This window comes from Prionailurus viverrinus, chromosome A3 (assembly GCF_022837055.1).
Source record: "Prionailurus viverrinus isolate Anna chromosome A3, UM_Priviv_1.0, whole genome shotgun sequence".
NCBI classification, from domain to species: Eukaryota; Metazoa; Chordata; class Mammalia; order Carnivora; family Felidae; genus Prionailurus; species Prionailurus viverrinus.
The window spans coordinates 76,871,781-76,890,465 of NC_062563.1; the positions used below are offsets into that span (position 1 = coordinate 76,871,781).

General features: G+C 35.8%; 1 protein-coding gene across 7 annotated transcripts in view; it reads left to right on the forward strand.

Moving 5' to 3' along the window:
• The window catches only part of VRK2 (VRK serine/threonine kinase 2), a 104,476-nt gene that overhangs the window by 56,671 nt on the left and 29,120 nt on the right, over window positions 1-18,685 (forward strand). For all 7 annotated transcript variants that reach the window (XM_047851853.1, XM_047851854.1, XM_047851852.1 and 4 more), the window contains one exon: window positions 9,900-10,032. In XM_047851853.1, the coding sequence (XP_047707809.1) occupies window positions 9,900-10,032 (133 nt within the window). The remainder of the gene's footprint in view (window positions 1-9,899; window positions 10,033-18,685) is intronic.

Below are 18,685 nucleotides of genomic sequence, written 5' to 3' on the forward strand. Positions count from 1 at the left end.
CTCAGGTCATGATCTCATGGTTCATGAGTTTGAGCCCCACATCAGATTCTGTGCTGACAGCTCAGAGCCTAGAGCCTACTTTGGATTCTGTATCTCCCTGTCTCTCTGCCCCTTCCCAACTCGCACATGCGCACGTGCGCGTGCTCTCTCTCAAAAATAAACATTAAAAAAATAATAAAGTGCTACTAAATTTACATCTGTTACACTTTTTCTCAAAGTAATGCTTTCTTTAGACCTGTAGGTAGACTTCTGTCATCTCTCCTTTGTATGAGATATATGGAAAAAACTCTACTTCTGATCAGACTGATTTAGGTTCATTTTCAACTTTACCAGTTACTGTAAGTTTGTTGTGCACAGAATACCTACCTTTACTCATTCTGTTTCCACATCTTCAAGACATCTTAAAATAATCTCCTTTTAGGGTCATGAGGGTTAAATGATTTGACTTCTCTAAAGCACTCAGTAAATATGCATTCGATACATATGCACTCATTTTTGTTTTTCTTTGTTTTTTGTAAACATAGGATTCTCAATAGTTTATCGTGCTTGGCACTCAGATGTCTATTGAAAAGAATTTACTCCAATTTTTCCAATTATTAACATCAAGAAAAATTAATAAAAAATTATTTCAGCCTGTGCAGAAGGCCTTAAGAGGAGGTACTGTCACAGTTGCAAAAGTATATGTATGCAACATTGTCCTGGCCACTTCTCCCCTTGGAGCTTACAACTGGTAAATGTGGCACCAAGGCTTAAATACAAGAAAAGCTAAATAATTCTGTACATTTTTAAATAGTAAATCCATGTGGACACAAATGAAAACCCAGTAAGTTGCTTTGTGGTTAAAGGAATGTACATACCAGGATTCAGGTGTGAGTGGTGAACCCAGGAATTGTGAAGTGTGGAGCCAGGGGTGTGGTAGGAGGCAGAGAAGAGCACTTTGGGCACCCTAGAGGGGTGCCTGATTGAAGATGAAGGCCCTTCCCATGCAATTCACTGCAAAGAAGAGTTATGGCAGGGTGTTCTGTAATCATCAGTTCTACCTATCCATTTGGAGAATTAAAGTGGTATAAGACCCTCACCACATCAGGAAACAAAGGAGATGGGACGTAAAGGATTGACTAAGTGCAGAACTTGAGAATGTGGTATGGGTGCAGATCTGGTTAGGTTAAAGGGGAAGATGATGTTTGAGACAGTCTTGGTTAGTACAGGAAAGTTGCATTTTTTATGGACATCAAAGTCTAACTTGCTTTTCATCTTTATTTGCCTAGTGCTTTTAATGAAAGCTATGACTTACCACCTGTGCCAAATCCAGTTTTCAGAGGGGCTGCTACTGAGACAGAATTAGGATTGCAAGGTCTTTATTGGAGAAGCAAGTATATTATCCATGCGAGGGAAAAAGAGAAAAAGCAAGATTGGACAAAAGAAAGCTTTGAGAGTGGGATGTTCATGTGACCCCCACAAGAGGAAAGGGGGGCAGGAAGGATTGGGCCGGGAGAGCTCAGACTGTGATACAGGTCTGACAGGCAGCACCAGACCAGAGAGTACCCATTAGAAGAACCCCTGGGTAGAAATGGCCACATGGTATCCCCACTGTGCTCCTTGTGTGGCGGGTGCTGCCTAGGGAGAGCATGCCCTTGGCTCACACGCTGTAACAGTTCCCAGTGGACCTGCCAGTTGAGGTTGTCCGCTTATTGCCTTCTTCACAGGCAAAAGGTCCCTTCTTTCTGGGTGGGACTGGACCTCAGTGGCTACCACGCTACCTTTCCAGTAGTAAAATATTAAAGTCAAAAGTCCAGGTAAACCTTAGTTCAGATTAGGTGGGTTTTGTTTTTTGTTTTGTTTTGTTTTGTTTTTTGGAGGTGGGGAGATTAGGGAGCCTGAAAAACTCACTAAAACAATAAAACTTTTGTAGAAGCTGGATTTGGTGTGGGTAATTTGCATTATCTGGGTGTAACACATTATTTTTTTATCTGTTAAATGTGCATAATGACATATTTTCCTTACCCACCTCATGAAGTTGAAAACAACAACAACAACCCATAGTACGTATCTATGAAAGGTAAGAAGAAAATGACTACCATGTGGAAATAAAGTACAATGTAATAGAAAGATCTATGGAATTAGAATAAAGGGGAAGCAGGCAGGGCTCTCCTTTTATTCGTGGAGAAAAGAAAAACGATTACTAAATTCAGAAAAATCACATAAAAAGAAAATCATTTAAAATGCATTAGGGAGCTAGATATTTACATTTTGCTATGCCTAGTATGATTACAATGCAAATAATCATTTCCTACCTGATCTTAGTACTCTTGAGTTTCCTACTACAGGGTTGTCTAAAACTAGGGATATTGTACATACTTAAAGTGAAAATATTAACTAGTTGTTATTTTTTATTTCATAGAAAAAAAAGAAGAGATAATATTTAAAAAGTTAACTGGAAAGCAAGTTTTATTTTAGATTAGGGGTTGGCAAACTTTTTCTGTAAGAACCAGATAGTAAATATTTTAGGCTTTTATGAGCTCTGTGGGCCACATATGGGTCTCTGTTGCATATTCTTTTTCTTTCTTTCTTTTCTTTTTTTTTATAATCCTATAAAAATGTAAAAATCATTCTTAGCTCAAGGACACATAAAAATAGGACTTAGACTGCAAACCTTATTGTGGATTAAGTTTTGCTCAAACTTATTTTTAACTTCAGCAAAATTTCAGAAATAGATAGAACCTCAAATTCTAAACTATATTAAAAAATGAGAATGGACTTTGATGTCATAGAGGCATGGGATTGAATCCTGCGTCTGTCCATTACTAGTTCTGACTTGGGCAGGTTACTTGCTGGGGTGCTTAGCTTCCTGGCTGGGAGGTGGCCTTGATTTAATGAGATAATTTGTGAAAGATACTTTGCCCAATGATCATCACATAATTAGAACCTCAACAAATTTTCTTCCTTCCCTCCCTTTCTTATCTTCTTTGACAATATTTCCCAGTCCTTTCTTTCTTGAATTGCTTTAACAGAATTCTAGACTGTGTATTTCTAATATAATATCTTCATAGAAACTCTCACTTTGACCTAATTTGTGTAAAATTAATTTATCAACATTTTTATTACTTGGGACAAATTATTGACTTTATTTACACCAAAATCTATACCCACTAAATGCAGTCACTCCTAAATTTCTTCAGTACTGTATCAAGATCTATAATGTTGATAGATAGTAGTGATAAAACTTTTATGAGAATTTTATTTATTTATTTATTTTTAATTTTTGTTTAGTGTTTATTTATTTTTGAGACACAGAGAGACAGGGCATGAGCAGGGGAGGGGCAGAGAGAGAGGGAGACACAGAATCAGAAGCAGGCTCCAGGCTCTGAGCTGTCAGCACAGAGCCCGACGCGGGGCTCAAACTCACGGACCATAAGATCATGACCTGAGCCAAAGTCGGACGCTTAACCGACTGAGCCACCCAGGCGCCCCATATGGGAATTTTAGAGAATTTATCCAATACTCATAGAATATAAATATTTTAAGCCATATGCTACATTATTAGATAAAAAAAACAAACTAAAAAAACAGGGGTTATATAGGCTGGTGAAGATTGTTAGTTGTTTGTTTTACCATTTTGTTCAATAGCCTTCTATGATTATTTGAATCCTGCCCACAAGTCTCTATTAAGACCACTGGTTATGCACCCACAGTTGGAGCACCAAGTATATAAAGCATAAGTTAACAAATTAAAGACTCCACCTATAGGCAACAATACAGTGATATGGGGTTCCAATACATTCTCAACAACGGATACATCATCCAGATGAAAATCAATGAGGAAACATTGGGCTTAAACTGCATGTTAGATCAGATGGACTAACAGACATATACAAATCATTCCAACCAACTGCAGCAGAATATACATTCTTCTCAAACACACATGGAACATTTTCTAGAGCAGATCATTTGTTAGGCCACAGGACAAGTTAATAAATTTAAGAAGACTGAAATATCAAGCATCGTTTCCAACCATAACATTATGAAACTTGAAATCAATTATAAGAGGAAAACTGGAAACTTCCCGTATGTGTGGAGATTAAACAACATGTTCCTGAACTACCATTAGTGAAAGGGACAGACATCAAAGGAACTACCAAATCAAAAGGGACAACAAGGGCACCTGGCTGGCTCAGTTGGTAGAGCATGTCACTCTTGATCTCGGGGTTGTGAGTTTGAGCCCCACATCGGGTATAGAGATTACTTAAATAAGTAAATATTTTTTAAAAAGGCACATCAAAGAATATCTCCAGACAAATGAAAACGGAAAGACACATACCAAAACTTATAGGATGCAAGAAAAGAAGTTCCAAAAAGTAACTTTATAGTGATAAATGCCTACATTAAGAAAAAAGAAAGATCTTAAACAACCTAGCTTTACATCTAAAGAAACGAGAAAAAGAAGAACAAACACAAAGTTTGTAAGCATGAAGTTAGTAGAAAGAAGAAAATAATAAACTCCAGAGCCAAAATTCATGAAATAGAGACCAAAAAGAATAGAAAAGATCAAGGAAACAGCTGGCTTTTGAAAAGATAGAAAATATTGGCAAACTTTTAGCTAGACTAAAAAAAAAAGAGACCCATATCAATGAAGTCAGGGATGAAAGAGGAGAGATTATAACTGATAAACTCTAGGGGCTCCTGGGTGGCTTAGTTGGTTAAGTGTTTGACTCTTGATTTCAGCTCAGGTCATGATTTAAAGATTCATGAGTTTGAGCCCTCATTGGGCTCTGCACTGGCAGCACAAATCCTGCTTGGGATTCTCTACCTCTCTCTTTCTCTCTTTCTGCCCCTCCCCTTCTCTCTCTCTCTCTCTCTCTCTCTCTCAAATAAACATTTTTTTATTAAAAAAAAATCTCTAAGAATCTTAAGAAACTACTATGGACAATTATATAGCAACACACTAGATAAGTTAGAAGAAATGGATATATTTCTAGAAACATGCAACCTACCAAGATCGAATCACAGAAAAATAGAAAATCTGAACAGACCTATTACTAGTAAGGAACAAGGAAACGTCCAGGACCAGATGGCTTCCCTGGTGAATTCTACCAAACATTTAAAGAAGAATTCATATGAATTGTTTTCAAACTCTTCCCCCCAAATAGAAGAAGGACACACTTCCAAACTCATTTTAAGAAGCCAGCATTGCCGTGGTACCAAGGCCAGGTAAGGATGCTATAGGAAAAGAAAATTACAGCCCAATATCCCTGATGACCGTAGATGCAAAAATACTAAGCAAAATACTAGCAATCCAATTTCAACAGTATGTTAAAGGGTTAATACACCACGATCAAGTGAGACTTATTCCTGGGATGCAAGGATGGTTCAAATAAACAAATCAATCAGTGTAATACATCACATTAACAAAATGAGTGCTAAGAATCATACGATCATGTAAATAGATGCAGAAAAAAAAAACATTTGACAAATTCAACATCTTTTCATGATTAAAAAGTCTCTAAAAATTAGGCATAGCAGGAACGTACCTCAACATAAAAAAGGCCAGTTATGACAAGCCCATAGACAACATCATAATTGATGGTGAAAAGCTGAAAGCTCTTCCTCTAAGATCAGGAAAATGACAAGAATGCCCACTCTCACCATTTTTATTCAATATAGTACTGGAAGTCCTACTCAGAGCAATTTGTCAAGAAAAAGAAATAAAGTCATCCAAATAGGAAAGGAAGTAAAATTGTCTCTGGGGATGACATGATCTTATATACAGAAAACCCTAAAGATTCCACCAAAAAACCATTAGAAGTAATAATGGTAATAATGAAGTAATAAAGAATTTCAGTAAAGTTGCAGGATACAAAATCAGTATAGAAAAGTCAGTTGCATTTCTATATACTAACGATGAGCTATTGAAAAGAAATTAAAATAATCCCATTTAAAATCACATCAAAAAGAATAAAATATTTAGGAATAAATTTAACCAAGAACATGAAAGATCTATATACTGAAAACCATAAAATACTGATGAAAGAAATTGAAGAAGGCACAAATAGACATTCCATGCTGATGGGTTGAAAGAATTAAAATTGTAAAAATGTACATACTGTCCAGAACAGTCAACAGATTCAACTTAGTCTCTATCAAAGTTCCAATGGCTTTTTTCACAGAAATAGAAAAACAATTCTAAAAATTGTTTGGAACCACAAAAGACCCTGAGTTGCCATAGCAATCCTGAGAAGGAAGAATGGTGTTGGAGGCATCACACTTCCTGATCTCAAACTGGATTACAGTGTTCTAGTAATCAAAACAATATGGTGTTAGCATGAGAACAGAAACATAGATCAATGCAACAGAATAGAGATCCCAGAAATAAACTCATGCATATACGGTCAATTAATCTTTGACAAGGAGCCAAGAATGTACATAGGAAAAGGATATTTTTTTTTAATGGTGCTGGGAAAATTTAACAGCTACATGGAAAAGAATGAAACTGGACCCATATCTTACACCACACACAAAAATTAACTCCAAATGGATTAAAGACTTGAACATAAGACTTGAAACCATAAAACTTCTAGAAGAAAACGTAAGGAAAACTTGACATTGGTCTTGCCAGTGATTTTTGGATTTAACGCCAAAAGCAAAGGCAACTAATGCAAAAATAAACAAGTGAGACTGCATCAAACTAAAAAGCCTCTTCATATTAAAGGAAACCATCAACACGATGAATAGGCAATTATGGAATGGGAGAAAACATGTACAAACCACATGTCCAGTGAGGATATATCCAAAATATGCAAATGAACTCATATAACTCAATAGCAAAAACAAAGCAACCCAGTTGAAAAGTGAGCAAAGGATATGTATAGGCATTTTCCAAAGAAGATATCCAAATGGCCACCGGGTATATAAAATTGTACTCAGCATCGCTAAATCATCAGACAAATGCAAATCAAAACCACAATGTGATATCAACTCACACTTGTTAGGCTATTATCAAAAATACCAGATAACAAATACTGGCAAGGATATGGAAAAAAGGGAACCCTTGTGCACTGTTGGTGGGAATGTAAACTACCACAGCTACTGTGGAAAATAGTACAGAGATTCCTCAAGAAATTAAAAATAGAACTACCATATCATCCAGCAATCCACTTCTGGGTATGTATCCAAAGGAAGTGAAATCATTGTCTCCGAGACTTACCTTTACTGTCATGTTCACTGCAGCATTATCTAAAGAATTACTGTATTCTGAGCCAAATGGTTAGCATATGTTTTCTTTACTATATTGTTCGCTTCTTGTCTTTATATTAAACGTAGACCCCACACTGCCCTTTAGACTTTGAGTAAGCCAACACAGTCTTGAGACCCATAGCTCAGTGATGATCGAGAAGGCCTTAGTGTTCCCCCTCAGCTTGACTAAATTTTAGACCATTTTCTTCTGGATTATAGGCCCCTGTCCTCCCTCTTCTTAAAGCATTTACCTAAGAACACTTAAAATTGTAAGTTCTTTCTCTGCATCTTTGAGATATAAATCTCCTCCCAGCCTCTTGCCAGTGTTGCAACCAGGGAATGTCTTTCTCAAGGACCTGGGAGCCATCCCTTTAAAATGTAGTCATTAAGAAGGATGTGCCCTTATCCCCTTGTCTCTGATGAAGGGGCGGAGCCTACACACCAGTTAACAAACCTACTCATACTGACCAGCCTTCTCTCTCAACCTCCTCCAGTTATTTCACTACCTCACCCTCAGGACTTAAAAACTTGCCCACGTTTTGCTTCAGTGGAGTTGAATTCAAGCCCTACCCAACTGCTGCAGTCTCTCTCCCTTATTCAGTAGCCTTCTTTGTCTGTTTGACTTGATCAGTACAACTTCCCTTTGACAGTGATTGAGAGTGAAAACTCTGGGATCAGACTCTGACTCCATTTTACTACACAAATCACATAATCTCACCAGGCTTCAGTTTTTATTTGAAAAAAAAAAATGGAGATAATGGTACCTACCTACAGGATTTCTATGAGGATGGCATGGGTCAGTGAATATAAAGCTCTTAGCATGCTGCCTGGTGCATATTAGGCACAATGAATTTTAGGTCTGATGTTTTGTTTTTTTTTTGACTAATGACTATATGAAAAGCCTCTTGATATGTCTTTTATATATATATAGTATATATATAAATATACTATATATTTATAGTATAAATATATATATAGCATAGTATATATATATAGTATAGTGTGTATATATATAATATATACATATATATTATATATAATATAATATATTATATATATGCACACATAGTAAATTACTCTAGCGTATTTAAAAGGTTTCCTTTAGCTGAATTACCAGTATGTATATTTTCAGGGTATCTACTTTGCAAAGTGAAGTCTGTTTAGTTCTTGAACTAAAATGAGTGCATCATAAATAGTGAAAGCAGTTATATATCTAATCCTGGAGTCTAGTTATTTAGGGCAGAGGGATAGGGTTACTTCTGAGGCCATGTTGAGAAATGGTGTCTGTGGGCGAGAGAGACAAAACTGAAATATCATGTTTTCAGACACTCTAGCAAGCTATATTCTCCAACAAATGAAGAAAACTCTGTGCTGCTTATATTTTTAAGGTCAAATTATCTCCTTCTTAGGCTATCATAAAACCAAAAACTTAGACTAAAATTTAATACTAAATTTTCTTTTAATGGGAATTATATTTTAAAAATGCAAGTTGTATTGCAGTACTCTGTTGTCTTAAAGCTCTATCATGAAATGTTGCCTCAGTCCCTAAATTTTAAAGAAATACATGTGAAACAGTACATTTAAAACTTTTAAACTGCTTTTGGGCACCTAGGTGGCTCAGTTGGTTGAGTGTTGGACTCTTGATTTTGGCTCAGGTCATGATTTCATGGTTCGTGGGTTCAAGCCCCGCGTCAGGCTTTGTACAGACAGCATGGAGCCTGGTTGGGATTCTCTCTCTTCCTCTCTCTCTGCCCTTCCCAGGTCACACACACACACACTCTCTCTCAAAACAAAATACAAACTTTAAAAATTTTTTTACACTACCTTCTTTTTGTGGGGGGAGCATGGTGACATAGTTGGGAACTCCTATATTCTGACTACATATCAGGATAAATGTCTAGTCATTTCAGTTTCCTATTCAGTGCATGTTATATCTGGAAAACTACTTCTCCCCCTTCTTTCTCTCTCCAAAAGTAATCTGAGAAAAATTCACTTGAATTGCCATCTGACTTTTAACAATCTATATTCTGTTTGGAGAACTTGCTTGCAATTCTGACTGACTTACAAAGATAACAGTGATGATATGGATCAGTTTGAAAGGCCAAAAGTACTGCATTGATGTTCCCTTCTTAAATACAGACAACATGGTGGGTTTGTTGTTTTTTTTTTTTTCTTTAAGAGTCATTACCTCTTATAGTCTGTTCACTGTTTCCATACTTTCTGGTAATGGAGATTCCGATAACATAGGTTTATATTTTTAGATTGTTAGCTCTCCTCTCCTCTCCCTGCTTGAACCACTTTTATGATTCAGGGAGGGGTTGTAAGAAAAGGCAGATCCCATAAGCTGTATGAATACAGATTTAAAAAAATTGTAGTTTATGATATCTAGATGCTCACCTGGAGGGAAGGGAATTTAGGAGTAAAATAAAAAGGACTAAAATTTAAGTCAACTCAGAAACAAGATATGTCTATGATGAAGTAAGGATTTAAGCTGGAAAGTTAGTTGTTATGGCCCCCGGTTGTATATATTTTATCCTCAGGCACCATTTGGTTTAATAAAATGTAGATCTGAGGCTGTTCTTAACCTATCAGTTTCTTAAGACTTAATTATAAAGGTTATATTTTCAGAGGACAAAAGCATTATTCATTTCTCTGTTCATGTCTTCCAGGTTTATCTTGCAGATTATGGACTTTGCTACAGATATTGTCCCAATGGGAACCACAAACAGTATCAAGAAAATCCTAGAAAAGGCCATAATGGGACAATAGAGTTTACCAGCGTGGATGCCCACAAGGGAGTAGGTAGGTTTCTTTTTTTCTCTTTTTCTTATTTTTATTTCAGGAGAATGATTAAAGAGTAATAAGGCCTATGAAATGACCTTTGCATAGTCAGTTTGAAGAGTGAGAACACTGACAAGATTTTTATCAAAAGTAGTGAATTCTGTATGCCAGTGAGTATTTCTTCTAACAAGGGGAGGAGGTAGAGATCGTGACAAGCGAGAAGGGCACAACAGAGTGTCAAGTAAGCAAAACTTGATGGATTTGGGGCAAGAAATTACTAGTTTGTATGGGTTAAACTTGTAGGTCGGCAACTGAATCTGTATGCTGTCGTTAATATCACAGATTTGGTAAAGGTGCACATGGGAAGAGTTATTCTTGTTTTTCACCATGCCCTTATCAGAGCTTTAGAAGATATCATCTTTCCACAATAAGGAAATCTTTTCTGAAACTATAAAGTGTTAACTTGTGGAAATCTCTCCTAGTCGCCTTTCATATATCTTACTTATTTAAACTCACTTTGATGGTATTGGAAACACATTTGCAGGTAAATTACATACATAGTCCTTTTATTGGATATTGATTGTACTGCCTTGCATTCCAAGGCAGACTTAATTCAACAATTCCCTAATTAGTTAAAGTCATAACCTATGTCTTGTATTCATTTACCATTAATTAAACCTTAGCTGTTTATTACACTGCAGTCCAAATCCAATAGCCGACCCAGAGAGCCATGGAAAAGGAAGTAGGAGGTCAATATTGAAAATATATGGTGCAGAGTCCCACCGATGGTTGCTTTGTTCACAATCAATATGGTCAATGCAACTGTACTTTCTTAGTTGCTCTGTCAGCAAGACAAAAAGTCAATTCTAATGTTATGCTAGTAAAAAAAAATGGTGAATATTGAAAAAGTTTGGCTTTCAAAATTATATTATTTGTAAACTTTATTTATAAAAGTATTTTAAAATATGCTAAACCATACAAATAATTTACAAGCAGCTTTGAAAGGACCACATTTCACTCAGAGGCAATTAGACATTTGCACTTGTTAATGGCTGTTGAACTGTTACCCTAAACTGATACTTTCTGACGAGTTTTAGTTGGTGCAAACAACTGTATATTATTGCCTTTTCTATTAAAAGGACCATTGACCATGTAATGTAGAAGGTCTTGATCATTTTCCAGAGCAGTTAAAACCCACACTAGTGTGAGGTAGGCCAATGAAAAAAGTGAAACAAGTGTGTCAGTTGTATACCTTCTTTCCAAGAAGCATCATAGGTTAAATTTTCTGAAATGGAAATTAGCGTTTTTATATTCTTGATCAGAGTAACAGAAATCACTACATTTTTTCCCCAATAATAGGATAGTTAGAAAAGTAGTGATCACTCGGAAACAGTAATATTGTATAATTTTTCACCGTTTACATTGTTAATGAATCAATGAGCATTTAAAGATGTAAATGGGACATGGCTTTAATTAAATTAAGAAATGTAAGAGTCAAATGCTTATTGATATATATTTTTTTCAATTTAAAGTTCTTGCACTCTGAATGAATTTTGTTCCTTACTTTTGCCAGATGTATTGGTATGAAAGAATTTGCAGAAACCTGGAGGTACTTTTTTCATAGTGGTGTAACTGGAAATTCATCATACAGATTCTTAAGCATTGGTCTAGTGATGTTAATGATATTAACTTATGGTTGGGCCACTTACTTCTAAAACTGACTGCTCTAATACTGATCCTGCCTGATTTCGGCTATCAAAATCACTAAGAAACCATAGTGATTGCAGAAGGGGAAGTGGAGTTGTTACATGTTGGTTTAGTTAGTGTTTGGACTGAGTTCTGAACGTCCTCAACAGTCATCCCCTAGTTTAGGGCAGTGTTTTCATTGTGCCATCTTCATGAATGACTCAAATAATTTTTTTTTATTCTGTAGTCCATTTAAGTTTTTCGTCCCTAAATAATAAAACGTGTTGATGAATCGGGCAGATTTCTGCATGCTATGTCTCTGGGGAGAAGACTGAACTGAGAAGGATGGTAGAAAGGTGGTATTACCTTCTTAGGAGGATAGTCAGGGAAGTGCCTATACGACATGTTTTTGGTATTTGCTAGAAAGTTAGATGCTAGGGTGAATAATTCATTTTTATCATGGGTTTCACCAGATTCATATAAAAAATAGATTCCCTTAATGCATTTAAAATAGAATTTACACTAAACTTCTAGGAATATCTATATCTGCACAGGTAGACATATAGATACAGTTAACCCTTAAACATCATGAGGATTAGGGGTGCCAGTGCCCCATGAGGTCAAAAATCCACGCATAAATTTTGACCCCCCATAACTTAACCACTAATAGCCTACTGAATAACCAGAAGCCTTACCGGATAATATAGTTGATTAATATGTTTTTTATGTTATATGTATTGCATACTGCATTCTTACAATAAAGTAAGCTAGAGAAAGAAAACATTACTAAGAAAATTGTAAGGAAGAGAAAATGTATTTACAGTGCTATACTGTAAAAAAATCTGCATTTAAGTAGACCCGTACAATTCAAATCTGTGTTGTCCACTATATACACATATATACATACATACATGCATGTGTACCCACATATATACATAGATACATATAAGTATGCATTTTTGCTGAAGTTTTAGTGTGCAGTTTTAGTCTGGTATAAGAAGTGAAGGGTTTGATATCCTCAAATGTTTGAAAGCTATTCATTCCTAATGTTTTGCATTTAATTTTCCAAAATAAAACATTTTACTTTAGGATTTTATTAGGAATGAAATAATCATTTAGTCATACGTAGAAACCAGAATAAACAGGGCCATAAATCCTGTAGGTAAATGCGAAAGGTCAGATTCATAAATATTCATGTGTTTACTTTTCAGTACAGTCACTATGTAGTTTAATCTCAGAAAAAAATCTTTTCTCTACCAGTCCAGCCGTGAGATCAAATAAATACTGAGAAAGATAATGCAAAGGAAAACATAAAGAGCAAAACAAGTTATCTCTAGGAAGTAGAACCTCTGGTTGTCAAAGCATTTGCTGTATGTCAGGTGTATCTGTGTCTGGTCAGGCCCAGGGAAATATACACGCTTCCGTGTAAAACTGGCTTCTGAATTAGCCACTTAACAGAGTCTGTTAACGTGATCAGACTATCTGGTCTCACCTACTTTTTCTAGTGGATACTTGGAAACCAGAGCTAACTCTCATTTTTCTGTGGATTAGTTGGGTTTTTCTAATGCAAGCGTTTGTATAAGGTGCCAATCAGCAGTTTCGCCTAAGCATTTTCTAGTTCAACTTTATGTAAAAAGAAAGGCAGCTTGTATTATTACAAACCAAAAGCTATGAATAGAGGATACAGGGATGGATGGATAGATGGATGAGCATTTCCGGGACTGTCCTACATCTCTGTATATCCATATGCTTTTTAAAAATTGGAGTTACTCTTCTAAACTCGGTTCTCTTATATGGCCTAAAGGTATTTTCTGAGTGGCTGAAATGCTTCATTTAGTGTAAAATTAGAGTAATATACATTGGGTTTATCTGTCTCTTCTATTATTAATTTTTTATTCTTCATAAACACTAACATGTATAAACATTGACATATTTTGGGCTTGTTGCCTGATAATTAAAGAGAATTATATCTGTGTCAAATATAGTGTTTTAAAATTTCTTACATTCTTAGTAATGTTAAAAAGCAATATTTGGATCAATGTGTGGTATGGATTTTTGTAGATTTTTCTACTCACTGAGGCATGCAGTCAATACCTAATTTCTCCAGAGATATACTGCATTTAACATATTGAGTTTTTTTTAAATACTTCAGACCTCTACATTGAGTGTATAATACCTGTTTTAATTTGACATCATTGGTGACCATAAAATATGATATCTAAATTGCATTTTAAATGTCCATTTGTTTGTGTAATATATTCAGTATCAAGGAAAGAGATACAGACTTTTTTTATTTTTGCCAGTTGCTACGGTGTATGAAATCCAAGTCTTGTGTTATTTCTTGCACAGTTTCCTTTCACCCTAATCTAGCACTCCAGCTTACAAAATGTATGTGAAATAAACTGAGAGTGTATTTTCATGTTACCAAACTTGAGGAAATGATACGGTTTATACAATATTTATCTCCTTAAACAATGATTCAATTATTATCATAATTTTTCAATTATGATATTAAGGTAAACCATCAAGCTTGGATCCTGTTAGTAGTCAGAAAAACATACCATTGATTTCGATTTTTAGGTAAATGTGACTGCTATAAATAGTATTTGGTTGATATATAAATAAAAATTAAGACACTATTCCTTCTGCATGGCATACCCCAATGTTAACATTTAGACATGACTTTTAAAGTCTTAACATAGGTCTTAATCTATTTTTTTTGGGTTAATAGTACACATTGGCCAAATGTAAGATACCTTTGAGGAATTTAAGAAACAAAACAAACAAGTAAAGAAGAGGGGGGAAGAAACAGAAAGGGAAGCAAACCAAGAAAACAACTCTTAACTACAGAGAACATACTGATGAATGTTACCAGAGGGGAGGTGGGTGGTGGGATGGGTAAAATAAAAATAAAAAATAAAAATAAAAGTAAAAAAGCTTTGCTCTGTTGAATAACGTTTCCTATGCCTCACAGAGTAGTGTTTCATGGACAACTTTAAAAAAAATTTTTTTTTTTTGATGGTTTTATTTTTTGGAGGGAGGGAGGGAGAGAGAGAGAGAGAGAGAGAGAGAGAGAGACCGAGCGCGAATGGGGGAGGGGCAGAGAGAGAGGAAGACACAGAATCCCAATCAGGCTCCAGGCTCTGAGCTGACAGCAGAGAGCCAGATACGAGGCGCTGGAACTCAGGAACCACAAGGTCACGACCTGAGCCAAAGTCAGGCGCTAACCAACTGAGCCGCCCATACGCCCCTTCATTAAAAACTTTTTTAAAGATAATGAAAAATAAGAGAGACCTGAGCTGAATATTTTATTTGAAATGTGACACATTGCATTCTGCTTTCCTAGTACCCTTTTTTGAAACTGAAATTAATTAAAATAAATTGTGGCCACCATAAAATTTTTTTAGCTCTTTATGCATCTAAATTGACAAAATATAATAACATAGGCAACTAGCTGGGGGAAAAAAAGAAAGCTCTAAATTTGTTCTGCAGATAGGCACCATTTGATACATCTGGTGAACATCTCATTCAGATATTTTCTCCTTTCTTATGTCATCTCTGAGCATAGAAACTAGTGTTTTGGGCATTTAAACCCTGTCTGCTTAAGGCAGAAGTTTTCAAGTTCACTTTATTATTTCCTACCAAATCTTGTTTTTCTTCATACTTCATATTTCATGTTACTCTATATAAAAAATAAAACTAAACAGAAAATACTGTCATCAAATAATCGATATATTTTGGGATGAACACTTAAACTTTCTTTTGCCCTCAGTTCCTGTTTCATCCTGTTTGGTGAGTTGACCCTAGATAATTTTACTCCAGTTTGTCTTTAGAATAAGGACCAGTTCTCTAAGTGAACTTCTCTCATTCTCATACCAGCTCGGAGGACCAGGACCATCGAAACACTTTTAGAAAGTAATGTTTTAACTAGACACCCTTCTTCATCAGAATGAAGTAGTTTGAAAGGAATTGTTTCACGAAGGGATAGTTGCATGGAAACTTTTTTTGGTGTGGCAGCTTAGACCTCAGAACCTGCTGTTTGTTTATTCCTTGACAAACAGCTGTCTTTGCCTCAATATGTCCTTTGGTATTTTAAGTTAAAATGCCTGCTTCAAATAATCCCCCAACTATAGAAGTAGTTAAGGTAATGTCTGAATGGTGTTAAATGATAGATGTAATGTAATTGTTAGATTGAGTGTGGGTTTGGGGTTCGGAAAGATTTGTATTTCAATGCAGAGCTCTCTCAATTTTTGCTTTGTGAAACAAGAAAAGTTATTTAACCTCTCTGAGCATCTATTTTCTTTAAAAAAAAAAGTTTATTTATTGCGTGAGACAGAGGGGTGAAGCATGGGAGCGCAGGAGCATGAGACAGAGAGAGAGACAGAGAGAGAGAGAGAGAGAGTATCCCAGGCAGGCTCCATAGTGTTCACGCAGACCCCGAGACAGGGCTTGATCTCAAGAACGTTGAGATTCTTGGTTTTCTGCTGAGGTCATGATCTCGAGGTTCTTGAGATCAAGCGCCGTCTCAGGCTCTGCCTGGATACCACGGAGCCTGTTTGGGATTCTCTGTCTCTCTCTATCTCTACCCCTCCCAGGCTGGCACATTAGCAGATCCATAAATCATATTAACTATTTTTATTTTCATTATGCATTCTAGTGTCCACTCTTTCTGGAATCTGCTTTTTCATGAAATGGCATTCAAGCCACACCTGTGCTTTTTTTTTTTTAATTTTTTTTTTTCAACGTTTATTTATTTTTGGGACAGAGAGAGACAAAGCATGAACGGGGGAGGGGCGGAGAGAGAGGGAGACACAGAATCGGAAACAGGCTCCAGGCTCTGAGCCATCAGCCCAGAGCCCTACTCGGGGGCTCAAACTCCCGGACCTCGAGATAGTGACCTGGCAGAAGTCGGACGCTTAACCGACTGCTCCACCCAGGCGCCCTGTTGTGCTTTTTTTAAATTGCTGTTACTCTTGGCAGTACTTCATAATTTAGAAATGTTAAACAATTGAGAATACAACAGGCTTTCAATAAAGAGTCATTTGCATTGCTCCATAGTAATAAGCTAAATAAAAACTAGATGCTAAATTTTATTTTAAAACTAATAAGAGAGGGGCCCCTGGGTGGCTCAGTTGGTTGGGCAGCCTTGATTTGATCAAGTGACTCTTGATTTTGGCTCAGGTGGTGCTCTCACTGTTGGTCATGAGTTCAAGGTCCACATGGGGCTTTTGCACTCACAGTGTGGCCCCTGCTTCGGACCCTCTGTCTCCCTCTTTCTGCCCCTACCCCACTCACACCCTCTCTCCCCCTCTCTCCCTCCCTCTCTCTCTCTCTTTCAAAAACAAATAAATGTTTAAAAAAATTATAAAATAAAACTAAGAGAGTATAGAAGAAAAATATTAATAACTGAATCTTGCCACATTTCTGAGCAGTAGCTCAGAATAAGTAAAAGTTTGATTTTTTTAGGAAATCTATGTGAAAATATACTGTTAATGATTACATTAATTATCAAATTCCACTGAGGAACTTTATTATAATAAATTATACAGAGATACAAATTCTACAGAAACAAAATAGTTCATAATATATTTTAACTTTCAAATTATAAAAATATTTTTATAGTTAGATATTAATATTTATTTTTAGATATAATAAATTCTTATTTTTTTATTTTATGCATTTTAATTTTTTCCAGATAAACAGGAAATAGACTATCCAACTATCCAATTATATTGTATGGTACATATACAAAACTCCATTTCCTGGGATTGGATTGGATTATTAATATTATTATTGTTATCTAGAATTATTATACTTTTGTAATATCATCTCTATTTTGATGATGCATTTTAACGTCAATTAAAGCTATATGATCATTCTGTTAATTATACCCACACATATGCTAATATTGTCATCTAGAATATTTATTTTTAATTAATTTAACATGCTTTTTCTATATAGTAGATGGAAGAAGACCTAATCATTAGGTCTTAGAGGTGAACTTCATTAAAACACATAGAACTTTGTAATTTGTTTCTCTGGGAGGGAATTTCAGGGAGAGTTATCTTTTTAATGGTGCGAAAGAGTGACTATAGGATTTTTTTTTAACATTACATGTATTTTAGTGGAAATAGTAGTAAAACATTTACCTAACTAAAATTATCAATGCATATGTGCAATAAGACAAAATAAAGGTTGAAAAATTTGATCATGTATTTTAATTATAATAGTGAAGTAAAAGTTAACTCTCACAGGGCTATTTCAATGGAAGACCAGTTTATGAAAAATTGACTTCAGAAATCTAAATGATTTGTCATTACTTACAACTTCATATCAATTCATCCCTCAGTTGAAGGGGGGGAAAGTGATGGGAAGGTTCATTCCATTTTAATTCTAATCATTTTTCCTCCAGGGGCCTTTTGTGTGTAGCCTATGTTGTCCAAACAGGTACCAGAATATATATTTTCTTTGAAAATTATTTTTTGAAAATTAGAGGATGTGGGGGCGCCTGGGTGGCGCAGTCGGTTAAGCGTCCGACTTCAGCCAGGTCACGATCTCGCGGTCCGTGAGTTCGAGCCCCGCGTCGGGCTCTGGGCTGATGGCTCGGAGCCTGGAGCCTGTTTCCGATTCTGTGTCTCCCTCTCTCTCTCTGCCCCTCCCGCGTTCATGCTCTGTCTCTCTCTGTCCCAAAAATAAAATAAAAAAACGTTGAAAAAAAAATTAAAAAAAAAAAAAAAAGAAAATTAGAGGATGTGAATTTAAAGTGGTGGTAATCGGGAATTGCCATAATGGAAAAGGGACTTGTGAATACATCTGTATAAATGGAGCCATTCCATTATTAGTGGGAGATTTATTACTGAAGAAATCAGTACCAACCAGCGTGGTAGAGATTGTGTTTTTCTTTGAATAGGAGAGCCAAGTCTTGCATTAGGACATTGTTGAAGCTTGTGAAGAAAGTAAACAGTACCCATGGGACTGTAGCATTCTG